The following is a 23,066-nucleotide window of genomic DNA, read 5'->3' on the forward strand; positions in this document are numbered from 1 at the left end:
CACATTAGCTGGAGTTCACAGAGCAAGCACAGCTGAGCTATAGGGGCCCCTAATATACCTACCTGCCTTGGGAAGTTCGTTCCCTTCAAGAGTTTCCATGTTTTCACTTGTTGTGGTTGGAAGTTTCTACATTTGGCTTGTAGACCTTGCCTGAATGATCATTGTCTAAAGGGGAACACATGCCTAGTGTTTAGTGTACACCCAATTGGAGACAGGTAGGCTTCATTGCTGGGGTGGGGGCTGGAATAGGGGGACTCTGGAGCCTGTTGTTGGGAAGAAACCAACTGATTGTGTTTTCGGCCCTGCCTCTCTGCTCTGGCTGCCTGAGAAATCACATTTTGCCAGTGAACTGGTTCCTGGGCCCAGTTCCTCAACATCCTTTAAGTATCCCTCTGTCAATAGCTATTCTGTACAAGGTGTCTCCATTCATTTTAGGGGTTGAAGACAACTTTTTATAAAAAGAGGAGTTCAGCGCCTGGGTTGTTTCAGAGCAGCTGTTAAACTTAAGGTCCTCACCTCATTCCTGTCAAATCTGCTCCAGCTTGAATCCCTCCAGGGTCATGCAAATTGGTTTCTAGTGATTGCTTCTGAGCTCCCAAACGTGGGCAGTGTGAGAGATGAGGGGAAAGGGTCACAAATTACAGGACAGGATGGCAGGCACAGCTGTGGGCTCGGTTCCAAAGAATACTGTGTGGCTATGGCCCTCTTTGCCTCCACTACGGGCCCTAGTGTCTTGGCTGGCAATACCGTGAACAAAGACCATTCTAACAGTGTCGGACTTGATCCTGCAGCAGCCTCAGCCCCGAGGAATTGGGGGAATGAAGGCTCTACAACAAAGTGGCTGCTCATTCTTCTCCCCAGTGTCTCTACACGGGAGGAAGCAGTTGGTAAGTTCTGATTCTGCACACTGCTGTACGCACCAACTCTATCCTTCTTGCCTGACCCTGGGCTATATTCAATCTGCTGCAGCTTCTGCCTCACAGCCTGGTCACTCTGTTATCCTTCCTTCACCCAGGAAGAGCTTACCGCCAATGACTTAAGGCCAACAGGAGCAGCGACATGGCTACAGCGCCGAGCAGTAGCCTGGGTCTCCATATCGACTGGGAACGTCTTTGACTATCCTCTGCCTTCACGACCTTCTTGATTGACCCAAGGCAAAACTCGATGGCCATTCCAGGTAGCAGTGGGGTGCAAACCTGTGGCACCATTGAGGACTGGTCCACATGGTAGCCCAGCCTCCTGGCAGAGTCCAGCACACAGTAGGTAGTTAGTGTGTTAAATAACATTCAACACTAGTGACTTTTCACCCACCACTCTGGAATATTCTGAGGATGCATTTGTGTCTCCCTCACCTCTCTCTCCCTGAGAGCTCCAAGGCGATACCTGAGGCATCTGTGACTTCCTACACTAATAAATATGGTTCAGGACATCCCAAACTGTTACAGGAATGCTGGCTGTAACACTAGTTAGTCTCTAGGAGGCTTGCAAGTTCAAAGCCTGCTCAAGGCCACAGGGTGAGTTTGAGGTCATTTTGGGCCACTTATTACTTCGTGAGGACCCTGCCTCAAGCAAACAAATCAAAAGAAGCATGGGTTAGTGGCTCAGCAGCAGAGGGCTTGCCTACTACGTGCGAAGTCCTCAGTTCAGTCCCCAGTACTGGAAACATGAGCCAAGCCCAGGATGATGAGCTGTCGCTGGGTGTGCATTTGAACTTTAGTCAGCAAACATTTGCTGATCTCCCAGTTCCAAGTACCATATCAGGTGCAAAGGGTTAAGAAAAATGATGGAGACTCCCATAGTTCTCTAAGGAAGTGGTTCTCTCAATCTATGGGTGGTGAGCCCTCTGGGGGGGGGGTCCCATATCAGAGATCCTGAATATCAGATTATTTGCAAGTTTACAGTTATGAAACAGCACGAAAATAGTTTTATGGTTGGAGGTCACCACAACATGAGGAGACCATATTAAAAGGGTGGCAGCATTAGGAAGGTTGAGAACCTCTGCTCTAAGGATCCTGCATGAGCTGGATACAGCAAGGTGCTTATGCTCTGGCTTCTGAAGAGGAAATCTGACCTGAGCCCAAGTCCCACCCAGTGCTCGGCTTTTGGGGTGGGCCTCTCTAGCCACTGAACTGTTAACAAACACGGGTGAGCTACTGGAATTTCAGTTTCCAGCCTCCCATTCCGATTCATACCTTTCTCAGAAGTTGGACTCTGGTCCCACTTACTGAGACTCTCTTGAGCTTGTGATCTCAGCTAGGTGCAGACTACCATGTGCACTGGATTAGAGACCTGCCCAGACCTGCAGTGATTATGGGACAGAGACATGCAAGTCAACTGGCTTTCAGTGGTGAACCAAAAAAAAAAAAAAAAAAAAAAGTTCTGGCAGTTACTGCAATCCCAGTTGCTTCCACAGGGCCTTCCCTTCTCAAGATGGCTACTCTAGCACTGTGTATGGGCTGGCCAGCTACCCTGGCAGGATCTTCCAAGTTTTAGGGTCCCTGCCTGGCTTGTTGCCTATGTTATTGGTCCCTCAGGGGCCTGGGGAGCTCTTGTGCATGTTCCCAAGCCCAGAGGAGCTCTGTGCATTCAAAGTCAGATCCTCATCTAACAGGGCTTTCCCGTCTGGCCTACGGGTAAGAAAAGATATGATCCTGCCATAGAGGATGCAAGAAAAGACTTCCACTATGCAGGCAAAGGAAACCGAGATGTTCTGGTAGGCATGCAAAGTCAACATACCTCTCTCTTTCCTGTCCCCTTCCCCCATAAAACCTCTTTCCTGAGCCAGTCTCAAGGCCAGCTCCATCCTGCATTAAGCACTGAAGTCTCTCAGAGAAAACCCATGTTTGAAAGCCACCTTTACAGGGAAGTAGATCTGTTGTTTCCCTTTAGTACCCACGTGTCTTAAGGGACACACCATGTAGGGAAAAGGATACCCGTCCTGTGGTGAGCACACAAGGAGGAGACAGAACCAGCCTGTGTACCGTCTGTTTGCAGGGAGCTGCTGTCCCCAACCCAGGCCAATGCCTTCCATTTATTTATGAAAAACTGACACAGTGGTGGGTAGAACCCAAGAGGTGTGGCTGGGGAAATGGGCAAGGCGCTTGAGCAATAGCTTCCTTCTGCCTTCACCCACCCCATGGGCCCTTGCAATACTCCCGGTCGGGCCCCTCCGCCTCAGGGATGCTGGCTGTGGTTGCCTGCCCTTTGGTGTGGAGGGAAGCAGGAGTGAGCAGAGCCCAGGCTAAGGCGCGGTAGTGTTGATCTTGCTGTGGGGACAGGCTGTCCCTGCGCTTACTGTGTGGGTGGGGTTTGGCCAGAGAAAAATGAAAGCCCCTCCTTCTTGAGCCCTCCCCAAGTCTAAGAAGCAGTGGAAGCCACAGGAAAGTGCCCACTTCAGACTGGACCCTCTGCAGTCAGCTCCATGCTTGGGAGATGCCCAGAAACCAGCAGACATCACAACTGTCCCCCAACACTCAAATGTTCTGTCTGCAGCAAGATCCTTGGCAAGGCAGGCAGCCACCACTTCCCACCCTGCAGGACAGAAATCCCTGAATATTGATTTAAGAAAAGTCTTTGTGCAGCCTGTGACACAAGACCCCACTCGGGTCCCCTGCACAGGGGGCACCAATTGGGGACATGGGAGGCATAGCAGGGCACAGTGTGGGCCCACCTGGCCCCAAGTTTGGCCATGGTGCCACAATCTTGGGGCAGTGGGGATGTCTAAGATGGAATGAGGTTGGAAAGGGTGAACGGGGCTGAACGGTCTCCCTGCTTCACGCTGAGTTTAGAAGGAGCCTTCCACCTGTAAGGGGCAGAAGGTCAAAGTGGATCTGGCCACAACCGGCCAGATCAAAGCTGCAGTGGCAGGGACTATAACATCCATTCAGCTGCCCCAAGTCCCTGTGAGCCGGGTGGGTCCAGGCTGAGTCCCAGCAGAGGCTACCACGTATGTGTGGGTTATCCCACCACCCCAAGTCACCATTATGCAATGTCTTTGATTCTGCGCATGTAATTGTGCAGGTCCGGGGGCGGAGTGGGCCTTGTGGTTCCGGCCACATCTGGACAACCCCAACCCAAGTCCTCTTCATCCTCCTCATCCTCTTCACCAGCAGGCACTGAGTCATAGGCCAGCTCTTCCGAGGGCAGAGTGGTAAAGGTCGTGAACTTGACCCTCTTGCGTTTAGAGGTGGGCGAGCTAGCAGGGTCCTCCGTCTGGTCCCTGGCTGAGCCCCCAGACGAGCCGTCCCCACGGCCGTGCACCTGGCTCTGGACGCTGGTCTGGGAACTGCCGCTGCTGTGGTGATCACCATGGCAGCAGGCAGGCACGGTTTCCAGCGCGCTCCCTGCAGGTGGCGACAGTTCACCTTGCACCCGCAGTGGCTGCCCATTGCCCAGGAACACCCAGTGGTGAGAATGGTCCATACTGGTCTGGCCCTCGGGAGGGATGCGCTTGTGCCGGTATCGCAGCACGAACACAATGCAGTTGATGAGGAAGACAAGGATGGCGAGGCAGAAGACCCCCAGCAAGGCATACATACCAATCTCTAGGTCCGTCAGCCCCCGGGGCATTTGCAAGAAGCCGGTGGGCATCGGCAAGAAGTCTTCTGTGGGTGGCATGGGGCCGGCAGTACCCAATCCAGGGACCTCACCAACCGGAATGGCAGTGCCTGGTGGACCAGCTCCCCGGGCTTCATCCTCGCCCCCACCAGGCCCGGGTTGGCTGGGCCCTGGGTAGTCATATGTGGGGTCCTCCTCGTCCCGCCCAAAGTGTACGCGCAGGCCCACAGGAGTAGTAGCCAGCACACTCTTGCGCTTGGTTTTCTGGCAACTCTCGGAGATGGTGAGCTCCGCACGGAGCAGATCTCCTGCCCCCTCTGCCTCAGCCACTAGCAGTGGGAAAGCCTTGTCCTGGGTCACGGTGGCCACCCGCTCATCCAGGCTGTTCACCAGAAGTCCGTAGTCGCGGGGACTGTATAGAGAGAGTGGGGCTGTGGTTCCATCACTGTAGGAGAGCCACAGACTCAGCAGGGCTTCCTGAAAGAAGAGAGTGGAAGGGAAGAGGAGCAGGAATCAAAGCCAGTCTTACCCTTCTCGGATAAATACCAGTTCTGCCTGGCTCAGTACCAAGACCTTCTGTCCCCTCATAGGTTCTTTGCACTGGAAATGCTAGGTCCTAGCTGAGACCCAGGACCATCTCTGAAGTATAATGTGAGGCCCCTTGCTTGCACTGTGGGGAGGGGAACAGAGACTAGGGCTTTGGAGTCTTAACTACCACACTGAAGATCCCCCTCTCCTCGTGACCTGAACATAAGCTCCCCCTTGGGGTTTATCTCATCAGCTACAAAGGTAACCTCACATCTGTCTTACCCTTGGCAAATAAAGCCCAGAAAAAAGAGAGAGACCTGGATCAAAGAGAAGGGGACAAGAGACTACAATGGCCTGACACCATCTTTCCACCTCTCTCCTACAACTTATACCTATACCACCTAAGTGGAGATCCAGGGATGAGTTTGGAAGGTGTGGAGGTGAGAGCCCTCTGAGAAACCAGGAGAGGACCCTTATAGGGAGGCTGGGACCCTGTTCACCCCTGTAAAGCTCCTTGTGTATCTAAAGGACTAGTCTTTAGGTTGATGTTTAAGGGTGGGGCAGAGCCTCCAGGTCTGATATCTGACATGCTGGTTGGGGGAGGAGTTTCAGGGAGTCAGTTACCTGCTTGACAGAGCTGAGGGTGGGCTGTGCAGCTGTGGTGGCCAGGATGGTGTGGCTGCTCCCAGGGCTGGGTCGAAGGGACAAGGTGAGACTGGCTACCACCTGGGCCTGCAGCTGTGTGATACTGACCTTCTCCTCCGTCACTGTCAGCAATGTCTCCCCCAACACAGCCTCAGTCAGGGGGGATACCACCTAAGACAGAACAGGTGGTAGGAGGCAGCTGAGACAGCTGCCTGGTTCAGGGTCCCACCCAAGGGGGATCTCTCAACACTGATGGGCAGGAGTGCATAGGACTCCTGGCTCTCCCACACAGGTCTGTAAGAAGGAGCAATGGAGAGTCAAGGGCTCTGGGGGGCGGGGCAGGCAGAAGTGCAGCCACAGATAAGAGAGGTGAACGGTGAATAGGAACTGGTGTGAGCTGCAGGATCAATTGTTTTATAAACAAAATACACCTGTAGGCTGTGGTCATTTATAAGCTTACAGATGACTGATTTCTACTTGGCCATCCCACTGTCATAGGGGAAGGCAAGAACTAAATTCTTAGACTACCCATAGATTTCTCCTTGTTACTCAGTAGCACCACTTGTCTCTCCACAGCTGTAGTCCCAGATCCTGTTCTAACTCACCACCCCCACCCCCAGCCCCACCCCAAGGATGGCTATGAAGGCTGATGAAGCTTGGATGAGAGTTCTACCAAGACGTAAAAAGAGCTTGTCCTCGGAAGGTGCAACCTCAGGCAGAGGGGAAGAAGTGTTTCTTAGGGGCCCCGGGGTGGCTTTCAGAAGTGAAGGTCCTGGGCTCACCCGGTTCCCAGGTCTACCATTTTGTACCTGGATAGAGCCCTTTCCTACCTTAAAGGGTGTGGTGCCTGGCTCCAGTCCTGCTAGCGTGTTGCTGTCCACCAGGTGGGCCACTCGGGGGTCACCCACCCGCATGAAGTCACTAACCAGGTCAGTGACCTCCACCAGCCAGTCGGGGCCCAACATGGTGACCACCTGCTCAGTGCCCTCAGAGGATGTCGTATGAAACTGGGTGAAGACCTGCAGGGTGGCATGCTGGTATTGCAGAGTGCAGCCTCTGTTGGCACTCTGTCTTCGCTCCTCTTCCTCTTCCTCCTCATCTTCGCTCTCTCGAGCTGACCTAGGGAACGCCGAAGTCAGGGCTAGGGGGTTAATAGTACCCAGCTTTCCCTGGCTCACACACATCTCCTCCCTTGAACTTGCCCTGACCTCTTGGCCAGCCTTCGCACAAGCCCTCCTTGGCTTGTGCCCTCTATGACTAGGTATAGAGCCAGCCATCCCAGCATCTCTCACATGGAGAGATTTCACCTTTGCAACCCATGCCTACCCACAGCTGGCAACCAATCCTAAGAGTGAGTGTGGCCACTTCTTCAGCATTGAGCATGCCCATGGCACTGTGCTGAACCTCACAATAGGGAAAGAAGGGATCCTGGTAGCAAGCTCAGCTGACGTGCCCTATGGTCAGGAGTAATGAATGTGACGAAGTCTGATGTGTAACTGAGATTTCCAAGCAAGGGTAGAGGTGAGGCCAGTTTCTTCTTGGTGCTTTTTATCTTATTTATTTATTTTAGAAGGCAAAGGCAAGGTCTCACAGCTCAGGCTCGCTCTCTCTGCCTTAACCTACTCAACTCTGTCCTCAGACTGCCAGCACGCACATCACATCTGGTTTTGTGTGGTGCGGGGGAGGGGATGTTGAAGCCAGGGCTTCATGCGTGCGAGGCAAGTGTTCTACTGCATGAATTATACCCCTAGTCCCCTCTCGTTGCTCAGAGCAAGACAAAGAAAAAAAGGGGGGAAAAGAAATAGGGCATTAAGCAAAGGGCAACCTGGACTTGATCTAGAAAAACCTCAGCCTACACTGCTTGGAAAAGATGCTAAAATCAGGGAGACTCCCTGCCAGGAAGGTATGCACTAGTGCTTTGTCAGAATTAACCAACCATCCATTCATACAGAGGTCTTTTTTACCTGTCTTAACTAATTTAATCCTCACCGCAGTCCTGTAAAGCCTTATACTGCCCATTTCACCATGAGGTTGTACTACTAGTGAACGAAACTAGTGAAACTCAGGATTTAAACCAGGCTACTTGGCCAAAAGGCTTACTACACCCTCAGGACTCAAAGCTGCATGGCCCTAGCTCTGTAGCAGTCAGCAATGCCGCATCTCAAGTCTGGGCCCCTGCGCTTAAACAGAGATGGCACTCGGACCAAAGCCCTGGTATGGAAAACCACATCCAAGCTGGAGGGGCTCTGCTACTGTTCCTGCTTTTTGAGTCACTGCAGCCCTGAACGCAGCCTAGTTCTCCCCCTTCCCTCCCTGCTCCTCTCCATAGCCCTGGCTACCCATATGGGGCAGCTCTGAATGGCTGAGTGGAAAGTGGTAAGTATACATAGGCGTGGCCCAGGCAGGCACTGAGATGTGGCAGTCTCCATCTTGGCCCGGGAGCTGGTCTGTACCTGTGTGTTATGGTGAGCCTGTGTCCAGCCAGGGAGATGTTGTGTATGTCTGATGTTATTTGTGTGGGTTTGTCTGCATGGGGGTCACGGGTGTAGCAAGTGCCACTGTGTTCGAGGGTGTGTCCAGTCCCCTGGAGCCTTTGGGTCCCCAACTGGCCTCTATCCGCTTGTTCTTGAAGACTTAGCTCAAGAAGCAGCATTTTTAGGAAGTCTGGTTTGATTTCTGGAGAAAAAGGGACTCCCTCCCTCACACCCCTTCATTTCTAGTCTACAGAGATTCCTATCATACTCTGGAATGTGTGTATGAGAGCCTGGCTGGCCATATTATTCTCACATCTCAAATGCTATCACTGCCCACAGACCGTGTGCACCCAGGGCCTTACACACATGCAGATAAGATTGCTGTCCCATGTTTACACTATGTGCTGGGGCTGTACCTTCTGTCGGGAAGGATAGGCACCCTCCATCCCTTCACTTGGCTGAGGCGAGCATCTGAGAGCTCGATGTGAAGAGGTAGCTTGGGGACCCAGACTGTCATTTCCAGGGGGGCACTGAGGACATCATAGCGGAAGGTGACTCTGGCGTTCATGGACCCTCGAGACTCCTTCCCGCTTACAAACACATAGTCACAGCTGCTGGACACCTGGGGAAAGGCAGGAACATGTAGCATGGGTCTGACTAAAGGGGCCAATGAGGTTGCTGGTGAGGATATGGCAAGGACTGCTAGGGGAGAGGCTTCCCAGAGCTGTTCTCTACTGCAGCATGCTTAGGGCTGTGGAGCCAGAAGTATGAGATGGATTCCTCCACCTTACAGGGGATGTTTGACTCTTCAGAGCTGGAGTGAGGGACAGGTCCCTGCCTCCTCCATGCCATGGTAGCATGATTGGCTAGGTGAGTGGGCAGCTGGCTAATTTCAAATAAAGGGCTGTTCCTGGAAGGTTTGGTGAAGAGGGAATGAGGAGAAAAATCTAGGATCAGGGAAGTATGAGCACAGGTGGGTGGATGGTGGCCATTGAGATATATATATATCTTCTGCAAATGTGTGCCCGCCTGGCTAGCAACCCCATGTCTAGAGGCTCCTTCATGGAACCTAGATGCCTATTGGAGATGTGTTGCTGGGAGTAGTGTTCACTCTTTCCTGGGTGGTATTGTCAAGGTGTCAGGGTAGGTACAGGTGTCTGAGAGTACTTCAAGAATCTATGTACACATCCAACACACCTTAGAGTGGATACACATATACCAGGACACTCCCATCAAAACACACCTTGGGGCACCTTTGTGAGTCTTGGGAAAGTTACCATGGCTACACCCCAAAGCCTCTGCAGTGGTAGAAGTGTTGGGTTATACCTTGCGGTGGTTGAAATGAGAATGACTCCCATAGGTTTATACATTTGAAAACTTGATCCCCCATTGGTGGCACCGTTTGGGAAGGATTAGGAGGTGTAGCCTTGTTGGAGGAGGTGTGTCACTGGGGGCAGGTTTTGAGGTTTGAAAAGACTACATCATTCCCAGCCTGCTCTCTCTGCCTCATGCTTTGGACCCTATCTAAGCTTTCAGCTATTACCACAGCCCCATATCTGCCTACCAGTTGCCATGCTTCTCACCATATAGTCATAGAATAACCTTCTGCAATTGTTAGCCCCACCCAAATTAAATGTTTCCTCTTTTAAGTTGTCCTGGTAATGGTGTTTTGTCATGGCAATAGAAAAATCAAGACTGCTCCCAATAAACTCTTCTGTAAGTTGCCTTGGTCATGATATGTTAGCATGGCATAGAAGAGTAATTAAGACATGTCTCAGCCACATTTATGAACCCTGGACCATCCCAAACCCTTGGCAGTTACTTCTTGAATTATCTTAGCAGTGAGGTGGAGAGAAACAAGAAAGTCCCTTTAGTACCCTTGAAGGCAGGGGATTCCAATCACAGGCTAGGAAGTTCCACTAATGGCTTCCATAAAGAAGCCTTATTTCATGGAGATTCGTAGCAGTTCATTTAGAAGTCTCTGAGTACTGCTGGTGTCCTAGCCATCACAGGATAAGGAAATGTGGTGGCTGAGCACAGACTCTTGGGAGGAGCTGAATCTGGTCATCAAGTCATGTGTCCTGGGCTAAAGAGGAGATGGACAGAGCTAGTCTCTGAATAGCAGCTTTGGGTAAGAGGGAGTCACAGATGGGAAGGGTCATAGGGAGGTTGTAGGTGCTGGGGTATGGTAGATCCACTCTTGCTAAGGCTGCCCTCTTTAGCTCCAGATTCTGTGAGCTTCCTGCCAAGGACTCAGGGAATATTTACCCACACCTTGCCTTATTCGAATCTCTCATATACAGGGCTTGATAATGACTTGCTGGGTTGAGGATACATGCCAACACTGCCTGTCTCCTTCTGGCCTGTCTTATTCTGCCAATATGTTCACCAGGTTTGGACGGAATAGTCCTTTGGTCTAGGGGAGGGAACATGAGTCTGAATGAGAATATCCACGTCTGTGGGACTGAGTTGTTTGTGACACTGGGGTGCTATTTAGAATGGCAGAGAGGAGGGGCAACTGCTAGTCCACAGCAGGACAGAGGCATGCCTAGTTCCAGGATGACCTAGAAGAGTTTGGGGGTTCTGCTCTCCCTGCCCGGAAAACTCACCTTGATGATGTCCTCGCTGTGAGACTGGCACTCCACGAGGTCAGAAACATCCAGGACAACACCAGTCACCTCGATAGCAATGACTTTAACGGGAATGGCTACAGTCCGCCCCGTCAGGATGGCAGTGTTGATGATCTCTGTGTCCTGCAGGGAGGGCAGATGTTCTGCTAGCTGCGTGTTTCTCTCCAGGGACACGTCACCCACTGCCCTGGTTCCTGGCTGCCACCACTGCTCAGATAGCCGTCTTCCTTTGGGGAAATGGCACACGTGTGCAGGGGCCTGCCTCTGCCCACCCTCAGGCTCCTCCTCAGATGATCAGCCCAGATGGATTGCTACCAGAAGCTTCACTCTGCATGCAGGGACCATCCCTTCCCCTGAGCCAAAGCTCTCAGAGTGACATGAGCACATCCTCCTGGCTGGTTACAAGCACTCTGGGTGGGTCACAGACATGCTCCCAGCCTTCCATTCCACCGTGCTGCCTACATCCACTGCCTCTTTGAACAAACCTCCCATATTCCTCCCCACGTGGTTTTTCCCTATGGGAGCTGGGTCCTTCTGAAGCACATCTCTCTCTTTACCTCAGATGGGACGAGTGTTTCCTCTGAGGGCTTCCAAAAACTTAAGGGATACCCATCATCCCGACATGCCCTCCCAAGCAGACCCTTTCCAGAGAATTCTTCTCTGATGATGTCACCTGGGGCAGCTCTGCATTCACCTCCCGTGAGTGTGCACATGCCCAGACTTACAGGCATTTCCTCAGGAGCGTTCCCTCCTCCCCGTTTCCCACCCTGCCCCTTCCATATGTACATATGCTCAGCCCTGCCCATGTGTGAATTCATAAACTGTGTTGGGGGAGGTGCTTCTTTTTCAAGGCTTGCTTACCATGGCTAGAGGCAGGATGGCTTGGACATCCCTTTGGATGACCGTCAGCTCAGTGACAGCCCGCTCCAGGTCGGGCAGGGCACTGTGGCCTCGGTAATCAATGTGCCACATGATCCTCCTCTTCACTGACTGGCTGGTGAAGTTCTCCATCTCAAAGTCCAGCTGCAGGATCTCCAGGGGTCCCTGGCTCTCCCTGCAAGGCCGGGCAGGAATGGAGGCTGGAGAGCCGGGCTCTGCAGCCCTCATAGGAATGTGCCTCTTCTGAGTAGCTGCTCTCCTCAGCCTCTGGAGTCTCCCCAACCAACCCGAGTAACCCAACCCCAGAATCCCTCTTCCGATTTTCAGAAACTGACTCCCACCAGCGCCGTGAAAGTCCATCTTTCTCCATGGAGGCTAGCTACCCAACCCCCAGGGACCTATTCTGCAGAAATGGAACTCACCAGGGGGGTAAAGGTGTGCCCTGGGCCCAGGCCACATCCACAGTGGCTGTTGAATGCTTTGCCCCAGTCAGCAGCTCTGAAGTCACATGCCACTGGCCATTTCGGGACTTGGTGCCTAAGAGAGTCACACCCTTCTTGGCTTTCACCCTGGAACACAAATGAGAAAACAAGCCAGAGGTCAGAAAACGATCCGAAACTTGCTCGCTTGGTCACCGGCCCTAGGCTGGAGCTAAGTGAGCGAGGGGATCTGAACTTGGGGTTTACACTTAGCACTGGGGTGATCGGTTCTCTAAAGCTGAAACTGGAATTGTCATCCCTTCCGTCTTGTCCCTGGCCAAGCCTCTACTCAGTCTCTTCATACATTAGTAACCTCAGGATTTTCTCAGGAAGCCCATTAGGACTTAGAACACACCCATGCCTTTTATAGAGACAGGATCTTATGTAGCCCAGGCTGACTTTCAACTTGCTATGTAGCCATGGTGACCCTGAACCTCTAATCCTCCTTCCTTATTTTGGAGCCCTAGGATTACAAGTGTGCAACATGGTACCCAGTTTCTGGGTACTGGGGGTGAAACCCAGGTTTCATTCATGCAAGGTGAGTACCGGGCTACATCTCTAGCCCTAGAACCTCATCTTTTGGCTGACATGAGACACAGTAGCACCCAGTTCCTCTGGGGCAAGAAAGAAAGAAAAAAAAAAAAACCATCCATCTTCACTGTGACAGCTTTTCAGACAGACATGGGGTGGAGGTGTCCTTTAAGTCTACAGCTCCAGAGCCTCCAATTTCTTTTTTACCATGATTTCAGAAGACCTCAAAGCCTCATTGCCCCCCTCTAAATGCACCCCGTGGTAAATACGCATCAGCTGTGCCCTAATTACCGCTGCCTAAAAGCAGGTTGATGGTCTGCTCCTTAAATCTGCATGCTCTGCTCCTGTTAATGCAGCCCAGGATGGCTGGTAAAACTCATTCACATTTAAGTCTCCATCAGAGTCAGGTACAATACACTATAGAGATCTGTGAGCTTTGTGGGAGTGTGCCCAAGGAGGGAGTCCAGAAGGAAGTTGGGAAGTTCATGGTGATAATTCCGTTTCTAGACATATTGCTTATGCAGGGGAGCTGTCTGGTAGGGCCTGTCTGGTAGGGTCTTCAGAATCCCCGATCTGACTCAAACCATATATTCCTACTTAAAAAATTATGATGTCCAGTGGAAAAGGCATCTCTGAATGCATGATGTTCTCTATAATAGACAGGGCCAGGTGTCCCAGCTCCAGGAAGGTGTCCCAGAAGGACATCTCCTGTTCATCCCTAGGGCACCAACTCTTGGCTGTTCTCAGTTCTGCATGTGCTGGACTCATCTGTGATCTGGGCCAGTTACACCAGCTTGTGCCTGAGCACCCTTCCAGTCCAGATCCTGTCCTCCCCACAACCATGCTTGTAAAAGGGTTTATGTTTATTCATGTCACAAATCTTTCTCTGTGAGGCACAGAGCAAGAGGCAGAGGCTCCAGTCCGTAACTGGGGATATGACCGATTCAGTGGATAGAGGTCCTTTTCATCAAGTCTATCTTGAATTGGTTCCCTAGAATCCACATGATGGATGACAGAAACAAACAAATAAAAACAACAACAACAAAAAAACATCCTGAGAGTTGCCCTCTAACCTCCACAAGAGGGCCATACCAGACAGGCCTCACTCAGACAAACATGTTTTGTCTGAGAAATTGTTGTTGCATTGGACAGCAAGGACCAACAGGCTTTCAGAGATATTGTGAGCTGTTTTGGTGAGATGACCCTGGAGATGAGATGAGGATGAGGATGCTGAGATCTTGCAAGGTCAGAGATGCGCTTGAACTGAGTAGGGGAGCCCCTCCCCTCTCGTTCCCAGGACCCTTACCTAAGTGTGAAGTGTTCCAAGCTGCGGCTGGCAGCTGAAGAGGAGTTGGGTGCCAGGTAGAGGAGGATGCTGAGTACCTCTCCAGGCCTGAGTGGCCGGTCCGGCAGACGGATCATCAGGTTGCTGTCTAGCCTGTGCTCCTGCATGGCCCTGCGCGGCGGCGGCCGGAACAGACTGATGCTGCCGATGCGCAGCAGCGGGTGCTGCGTGGGGCTTTCGGCGCGCGCGGCTGATCCGGGCCCGGGGCCGCGCCGCGCGCTCCCGCAGCCGCCCGCTGCATCGGGGGCATGCAGCGTGTAGTAGAGCTCAACCTGCTGGCTCTCCGCGGCCGCCTCCGGCTCCAGTCCGTCGGGGGACTTGCGGCGGGTGCTGGGCGGCGCGGCCGGGGCCGGGGGTCCGAACCAGGCCAGGGGCAGCTCCGCGCGCACCAAGCAGGTGGCCAAAGCCCCGCCCAGACGACATGAGCTCCGCACTTCGCGTGCGTCGCGGAAGGCGTGCAGGCGGACACAGGGCAGCCGCTCAGTGACCCCAAAGTCATCCCAGTCGCGGCCAGCCACATAGAAGAGCACCTGTGCTACGGGCTGCGAGGCGGGCACGCGGGCGCGCACGATGAAGGCGCGCACCTTCCAGTTGACGGTCAAGCGCTCGGGGATGTCTAGGGTGCTGGACGGCTGCAGAAGCTCCCGCGCTACCACCTGGCTGGTGCTGAAGGGCCCCAGGGACACGTTGAGGACCGGCAACTCCTTGGTTTGGAACACCACGAAGGGCTCTGAGCGCTGCAGGGAGCCGTTGATCGCCGAGGGTGTCGGCGGCCGCGCTTCCTTTAGGAAGAAGGCCAGTCGAGTGTGCGACAGGCGGTAGCTGACTGGTAGTACAGGGCTAGCCTGAGGTCCAGGAGGACTGGGGCTGGCCGGATGAGAGCGGCTGGCGGCTGTGGACAGAGAGCACAGAGATCCAGACAGGTCAGAAGAGGCTTCTGGGAACCTATCTCCTGCCGAGAGCCTTCAGTGAGGTTTTATCCCCTGGTGTCCTTAAAACCTGCAAAATTATGGGTCCCCAAGATAGCTCAGGGGATAAAAAAAACTTATTGCTAAGCCCGACAACCTGAGTTGGACCCCCTGGACGATCGTAGTAGAAAAGAGAGAATTGACTCCTGCAAGTTATCTTCTGTCAATACTAACGCAACCCGCGCCCCCCCCAAAACATACAAAACAAACAAACCGACCTTGCAAAATGAGTAAATGGTTGCTGCCTCAAAGTGTGGGTTTGAGGACCTGCCAAAGGGTAGCTGCTCGGGCTCACCTGCTGAGGCTCTGCTCTGGCACAGGGGAGCGCTGACTTAGGTGATCTTTGCCACTGTATGCTGGGATAGCATTCAGCACTTGTCAAGCTTTAAAGTGTCTGATTTTCAGATCTGTCTTATGAATAGCATTGTGATCTCCAAACACTCAGTCACTTGATTTTACAGATGAAGACTGAATATGAAGGCACATGTCACCCCCAAAGTACATGGGCAAAGCCAGGAGCAAAATTCAGACCCGGTGTGGGATTTTCCATCCTGATCCCTTCGTAGCACACTGTCTAACTGGGAACTTTTGTCCTTAGTCTCCTAAATCCCAAATGGAGTCAGTCCCTCTCCCATCTACCCAGGAAGCTACCTGGTTCTAAAAGTTCTGTCTTGGTCACTGCTGGGTCCTGTCCCTGTCTCCCTTACCCAGTGCTGGTCTCATTTTGTGCTGGCAATGAACCAAAGCAGCTCAACTGGGTTCCTGTTCCTCCCCTCACCCAGTCTCTCTCTCTCTCCCCTTCTCCTGGGCACAGATGGGACAAACCATGGTGTCCTTCCCTGCTCAATTCCCAGGACAAAGGAGGACGGCAAATAAAGGGCTACGGGTTGGAAGTCCTTCTGTATATCTTTCTGCAAGCTTTCTGAGTTTTGTTCCTCCCACTTGAACCAAGAGGTTAGAATACTGCTGTGTGCCATTTGTCACTTGCATTTGAGAACAACAACAACAAATGTGGGATTTGTGCAACACAATGCAAAATCATTTAGGTATTAAGGGTTTCTCTTGCTTGCTCTCATAATAAAACTCCAACTTACCTGGTGCCTGACTGTGACATTCAGTGTCTTTGACATGTGACAGCAGGGGTACCCTGGCCCTAGTGTTCCTTCCTAGCCTCAACTTGTAATGGGACACCTCCCTGCCATCCTCCCCCCTACAGCCTCCCTTTGTTCATATCTCTTCTTCCATTTGACTCTCTCCTACACAAAGCAGGATCCAGGCTCCATGCCACCTTCTCCAGGAAGCCCTCCATGACACACCCTCCACCCTGTGAAATTTCTTTCTCATAAGGCGGCTCTCATCTCTTGCCTCGTGTGGTGGTTACTTATGGGGCCTAGCCTAAGTAGACAGCTACTTAGGAGCCTTCAACCAGTTACAAGTTCTCTGCCATGAATGACTACAGGATCCCCCATGTCCGTCAGTAGAGACCCCAGTCAGTGCTTGGCATGCCATGCAATTCTCCCATATTCATTATTTCATCAATGTCCTTTAGACCTTGCCAGATCTACAAACATCCACACATCCTTACGGAAGCTGTGAAGGCCAAGTGCCATGGCTCTGGTGTCTCTAACCTACCTAAAACCTGCAGTTTAATTTCCTACTTCAAAGGCTAAGGTAATGGACTGAGGAGATGGCTCAGTGGCTGAAGTGCTTGTCGTGCAAGTACGAGGATCAGAGTTTGAATCCCCAGAGCCTACATAAATGCTGTGCTCAGGGAACCTGCCTGTAATTCCAGCCTTGGCAGGTGAGGACAGCATCCTCAGGGCAAGCTGGTTAGTAGACTAACCTTATGGGTGAGTTGTGAGTTTGGTTGAGAGATCTTACCTCAGTGAATAAGGTGGAAGAATGACCATGGTTGATTTCCAATATCAACCTCTGGCCTCTACACATACATACACACATATAAGCACGAACCACTCTTCTGTATGTGCCCATACACATGCAAACATATACACACATGGATGTCACAGATACACAAATAGACCAAAAAAAAAAATGGAAAGAAAAATGTTAAGGTAGCTGAATCTGATGTATTGGCTCTAATCCCAGCACATCGGAGCTGAGGCAGGAGGATGATAAGTTTGAGGCAGCTCAGGCTATATAAGAACATTGCCACAAACCAAATAAACAAGAACACAGAAACGAAAGCAGCAAGGCTCTGTGCTGGTTCCCAGAATCTGCTGTGGTATGAGGGGCACTTGATCTCACAGGGCTTCTCACCACCAGCCCATAGGACCTGCTGGGATGCCACTGGTCCCTGGAAGTCAATGATTTCTTCAGTTCTCAGGGTTGCACAGAGCCTAGCAGCTCATCGCTGCTGGACACACTGCTCCCTGTAAGAAGTCTTGGTACTCACTGGCGTAGATGATCTGAGTTGGTGTCTGGAAGGTGTTTGTGGAGATGTGGGGAGCCCTTCTGCCTGGCCCTAGGTCCCCTCACACAGAGCTGCTGAGGGCTGGCTTCTAGGCAGTGTGGGAGCTCAGGGTGACAGCCTGAGTCAGGGCCCAGCAGCTGAGAACAGCAGGAAGCCAGCGAACAGACACTGGCCTAGACACCAGTGGTTCTCAACCTCCCTAATGCTGTGACCCTCCAACACCATGTTGTGGTAGTAAACCATAAAATTATTTTTGTTTGTTACTGTTATGAATCATAATGTTAAGCATATTTTCTGATGGTCTTAGATGACTCCTGTGAAAGGGTCATTTGATCCCCAAAGGGGTTGTGACCCCGAGGTTGAGAACTGCTGCTCTAGGCCAAGACTTCCAAGCATATAAATGGCTTCCCATTTTGAGCCTCTATCTCCACTTCTGAAATTGCAGAGGTTGAAGGGCCTCTGGTCACGCTGAGTGTGGCGAGCATGGAGTATGGCCCTCCCAGGCTTTGCCCTTTCTCTGTCCCATTTTCTCTGCCTTGCTAAAACCCACTAGATTACATTCCTCCAGCTAGCCATGGAGGTCTATTCCCTTATTTGGCCCCTTCTTCCTCCTGAGGCTGACTATCGAGGTCCAGCAATCAAAATCTCCCTTTGGCTCACCGAGCTAACATGCTTAATTAAAATTAAACACCTCATCCTGACACGAGGTTTCCCTTTGTACCTTTATAAACTGCCATTTTCTATGTGCCACGTCTGTCTCCTATCCAGAAGCAGTCCTTTGTCCCTCTGGGACAAATACCCCTGTCCCTTTCTCTTGTTCCCTTCTCCCATTCTCTATCTCTTATCTTTGTCTCTTACTCCCTGCCCTCTGCTGGGACAAGTGTTTCCATCATGCTGAGAACTGGGCTTTGGGGTTCCTGAGCTGATTCTTTTCCTTTCAGAGGCCACAGCAGCTGCAGCCTTAACAGGAAGGCAACCTGAGAGTGGGGAGAACAGCTTCAGGAGTGTGGGGGCACAGCTCTCTGTGAAAGGCCTTAAATACTGCGGTTATGGTGGGTATGTGCCACGCTTGTCCCTCTAAGCTCAGAATCAACAATCAGTGGGCGGTGCTTCTGAAGGTAGACAGGGAGAGCCAGGCAAAGTGGAAGGACACAAGGCTGCTAAGTGGCACTTAGTCCCATTTGCCCCCTTTACTCTCTTCGTGGCTGACCATCTGGAGTCTTTGGAGGCAGCCTGGGAGCGGAGGCCACCAGATGGACACTGGACTCCCAGGGGTGTGAAGGAATTGATTGGGATGAGTCGCAAGGCACCTCTACCTTGGGGTCAGGGTCAGGAGCTAGCCTGGTCAAGCCCAACCATCGGATCTTCCAAAAAAACGCCTTCTCTGCCCCAGGAATCTGAGGTACTCTTTCTGCCTCAGGTGTGCCTGAGCTGTTCCCTGGCCTGGAGGCCCTCCTGGGATGGAAGCCACTTCCTGGCTTCTTTCCTGTTGGATTGTCCCAAGATCAAAAAGCCATCCCTTCTCTGGGGAAGGCAAACAATAAAAGTCTGAGACCCCATATGAACAACCTGCCAACCAATCAGAGTTCCAGGGTAAGACCCAAAGACTATACATGGACTGACCCTCCCAACTGATAGCAAAATAGCCTAGTAAGGGCACCATTCCATGGACCCCAACTTGAACGATTGTTGGGGGAGGATGGGGAGGGGAACACCTATAGAGAAGGGGAGGGTGAGGGGCAAGGGGGATGTTAGCCTGGAAACTGTGAAAAGGAATAACAATTGAAATGTAAATAAGGAATACCCAAGTTAATAAAGATGAAAAAAAAAGTGATCATCCAAAGAAACTTATAATCCCAAACTTGCCACTTTGTATACTGGTAGTATATTTGTGTTCATGAAACTGGTATTTTTAAAATTTAATAAAACATTAAGTGTTTGAACAAAAAAAAAAAAGTAGCTTCACGATTCACTGAGATGGACCAGATTCCCTAGGCCTCTCCCAGCCTGAATAAACAATAAAGGTAAGCTACCCTTTCAGAGGAAAAAAAGGGTTGAGCTGCCAGGACTCAGACAAACTGAGCTCTGCAGAGAAAAAGCTAGGAGCAGACGCTGAGCTGCCAGCAAGGTGTGTAGACCAGAGTCACTTGGAAAGGACACTCTCCAGCCCATTGAGCTGCCTGCAGGCTGTGCAGTGTGCTCCAGCCTCCCAGCCCCGTGCACCATCACCTATGCTGGGGTGGACTTCGGTGAGGCAGCTTTGAGTCATTTCTGTACCTCACTCTCTCCTTCCTCCCTCTCTTTTCAAAATAGAGTCTCAAACTTGCTATGTAGCAGGGGATGACCATGAACTTTGATTTCCCTGCCTCTATTTCTGGAGTGCTGGGGTTACTTGTGTGTAGCATATACTGGTTTTTGTTGTTGCTGTTGTTGTTGTTGTTTGGGATTTGTTTGTTTGGGTTTTTGTTTGTTTGTCCCCCCCCCTTTTTTTTAGAGGTGCCAGGCAGGGCACTGAATCAAGAGCTTTCCACATGCTAAGCAAATGCTCTACGAATGGGGCTGCATCTCAAACCCAAGCAGAGAGAGCCAGAGAGCCTTTCTTGATTGAGTTCCCTCCTAGGCTAGGTGTGTAGTACAGAATTCTGCTGCTCCTGCCCACTAGAACTTAGATCGACCAGGACAATCACATCAACAAGTGTCCTGCATTACTCAAGTACATAGGATGTGTCCAGCACACAGTAGGCCCTCAACCAATGTTCACTGAAAGGGTGAAGTGCTCTGAATAGTAATGAGCTTCTTGCTGGTGAGGCATCCGAGAGGAGCCTGGATGGCTCTGAGGGAGGGCTTCAGGCTCTGGGCCTTAGTGGCGTTTATCCTTTCAGTGACCTTGTGGATAGGGACACTGTTCTGAAAGGGGACTGACAGCATTCAAGCTGATTGGAGCACTGCTGTTTTCCTGTTTGTGGCACGGTGGCCCACAGAAGCGCTTGTCACCCCAGAGAGACACCCAGTCACTGCATCCTGCTGGGGCCATAAGGTCTCCTGTGTGGTGGAGCAGGGTTCGTCTCTGGCCCGGATCCTGTCTTCACCCAGAAGGAAGTTGTCTGGCCTCTAGAGGCTCTGGTTTCCCTTGGGAAGTAGGAGAGACTCTGGAAGATTTTTGCTTGCTTTTGTTGTTTGTTTGTTTCACTTTTTCCTTTTGGTGGCTGGAGAGTGGAGAGTACAGGAAGTGGGGTCACTAGGTCACTGGGGGGTCTGGGTTTCAGGGATAGTAGGTAGTGTCTCAGTATATGTGCCAGCATACACGGTGGCCTGAGACTTAACACAGCTCTAAATATCAGACTCCATGGAGCAAGGAACAGGCTTGGGAAGTAGAAATACTGGACTCTGTCTCTCTATCTCTGTCTGTCTCTCTTTGTCTCTGCTTGTATCCCCCCCCCGTGTGTGTGTGTGTGTGTGTGTGTGTGTGTGTGTGTGTGTGTGTGTGTGTGTGTTTAACACAGGGTCTCACTATGTAACCAGACTGGCTTTGAACTTGGGATCCTCCTGCCTCAGATTCCTGAGTTCTGAGATTATATACATTTACACCCCTGTATCTGCTTTGGAAGGGTCCTGGAAGACAGCAGATGCTGGGTCATCAGATGTAGGGGAATCCACACAGAGACGCAGGTCAGTAGTGGGAGAGTGACAGGTACTTTAGGGGTAAGACAGGGAGTGGTAAGGGCAGCTGGGAGCACACATAGCAACTGCCCATGACCTTCAGAGTAGCCTGAAAGCGCACACATGCCCCTGCCTTATGCACACATGCACATACAGAAGCCCACCCATGCCTGTTCGGCCCCTCAGCATCCCCAGCAGGTTGCGCACTGCAGTTCTCTGACACTAGACTCTAAGGTCACCTGCCTCTACTGTTTCAGCTACAGTGTGCCCCACTCTGCCTTCATGTGGCTTGCTCCCTTCTGCTTTAGGCCACTGGCCACATTTGGATGCAGGGACTCTTTCCCTTGTTGGTATCTTTTTTTTTTTTTTCCTTCTTTTTTATTCGGAGCTGGGGACCGAACCCAGGGCCTTAGCAAGCGCTCTACCACTGAGCTAAATCCCCAACCCCTGTTGGTATCTTCTACACAGGGAGATTCTCTCTATCATTTTTGTCTTCCGATGGGGTTCATGAGCTGGACTATGTTCCCCTAGTTGATATCACCAAGATCTGAATGAAGCTGTTTGCAGAGATCTCTCAAAGAGGCCCTAAAGTATTATAAAGCTGTGGGGCCAGTGTGGCAGATGTTGTCATAGGAGACTTTATAAGGAGACAGCATACACACACGCATACACACACACAGAGGCAAGATGACATAAGACAGGAGAGGCCAGCAGAAGAGCCCCTTACTGCACTAGACTCCGTCCACAGAATCTCCTTTGTCTGCCCTTAGAACTGTGAAATGACACATCTCAAGTGCCCAGGCCACTCTCCTGCTACACCTTGTCATGGTGTCCCTGGCAAACGAATACTTGAAAACTGGCTGCTTCTGCCCCTCACAGCCTGTTTCCTCCAGTAATGGATTGTGCTGTGTGGGGGAGGGAGAAGACAGGCTGAGGCTGTCCAGCTTTTGTACAGGGGATGACCGCCACCCAGGGCCATGCCAGCCCCTTTTCAGACTAACCCTCAGGAGGGATCCTTACTGTAAGAGCTGGTCCAGGTCTATCCTCTGCACACTGGAAGGATGAAGCAATGAGAAATACCCCGCAGGAAGGGCATCCTCTCTACCAGGACCCAAGGGAAGGCTTGCACATGGGGTGGGCAGCTCGGGAGGATGCATTTTACTCAGGCTTGGCAATCCCCAACTCCCAAAGCTCTTCTTTCCACTGATCTCTCTGTGCAGCTCAGGCTCTGGATCCGGTGTCGAGCTGATGATCAAAGGATTCCCACATTAGCTACTTCTGTGATTATCTCCCTGGGACCAGCGGAGGCTGGATCACATGCCAGTTGGCCTGTATAGAGTTCCCACAAACCACTTCCACTGTTACACCCATGAGCCTGTGTTTTGCTGCATATGCCTTTGCATCTGACCTAGGACAGGACAGATAGAGGGCCTGTGCTGGCTTTGTGCAATGCAGCGAAGCTGCCAGTGGATGCTTGACAAAAGTCTCACTCCCCTGTATGATGATAGAACGCATGGGGGGAGGAGGTGGGAGAGCAAAGTTCTCTCCCTCTTCATTTCAGACTGACCCTAGGCACATGGGATGGCCCTCTCTTCGGACTCGGAGGCTAACCCTTTCCTCTTTATTGAATGCATAAATAAATCTTCCAGGAAGCTCAGGGTTGGGGGCGCTGGCCGCCTCCTTGCATCTAATCACGACCAGATGCCTCCTGCCTCTACCTCTAATTGTCCCTAAATCAAAACTAATCACTTTGGAAAACAAAGTGTCATTAAGCCTTGGTGAGTTTGAGGCAGTAGAGCCCAGCTGTGCTCATGGGTGCTGGTCTGTTTGCTAGCAAGTGTGTGTGTGTGTGTGTGTGTGTGTGTGTGTTTTCTGAGTTAGAATGAAGAATAAGATCAGGCAGGGCCTTGGGATCCAGGCAGGTCAGCAGGCCAGCAAG

At 51.7% G+C, this 23,066-nt stretch overlaps 1 protein-coding gene across 1 annotated transcript in view; it reads right to left on the reverse strand.

The window, feature by feature from the left end:
* Positions 1-2,978: 2,978 nt before the first annotated feature.
* Tmem132e (transmembrane protein 132E) overlaps positions 2,979-23,066 on the reverse strand; it is a 55,323-nt gene continuing 35,235 nt past the window's right edge. Inside the window, exons 3-10 of the mRNA XM_032914230.1 lie at positions 14,030-15,020; positions 12,136-12,282; positions 11,696-11,888; positions 10,814-10,957; positions 8,621-8,826; positions 6,561-6,849; positions 5,710-5,901; positions 2,979-5,034 (exon numbers count right to left, since the gene is read on the reverse strand). Coding sequence (XP_032770121.1) covers positions 3,982-5,034; positions 5,710-5,901; positions 6,561-6,849; positions 8,621-8,826; positions 10,814-10,957; positions 11,696-11,888; positions 12,136-12,282; positions 14,030-15,020 — 3,215 coding nt within the window. The 3' untranslated portion in view covers positions 2,979-3,981. The remainder of the gene's footprint in view (positions 5,035-5,709; positions 5,902-6,560; positions 6,850-8,620; positions 8,827-10,813; positions 10,958-11,695; positions 11,889-12,135; positions 12,283-14,029; positions 15,021-23,066) is intronic.

This window comes from Rattus rattus, chromosome 9 (genome assembly GCF_011064425.1).
Source record: "Rattus rattus isolate New Zealand chromosome 9, Rrattus_CSIRO_v1, whole genome shotgun sequence".
Classification (NCBI taxonomy): domain Eukaryota; kingdom Metazoa; phylum Chordata; class Mammalia; order Rodentia; family Muridae; genus Rattus; species Rattus rattus.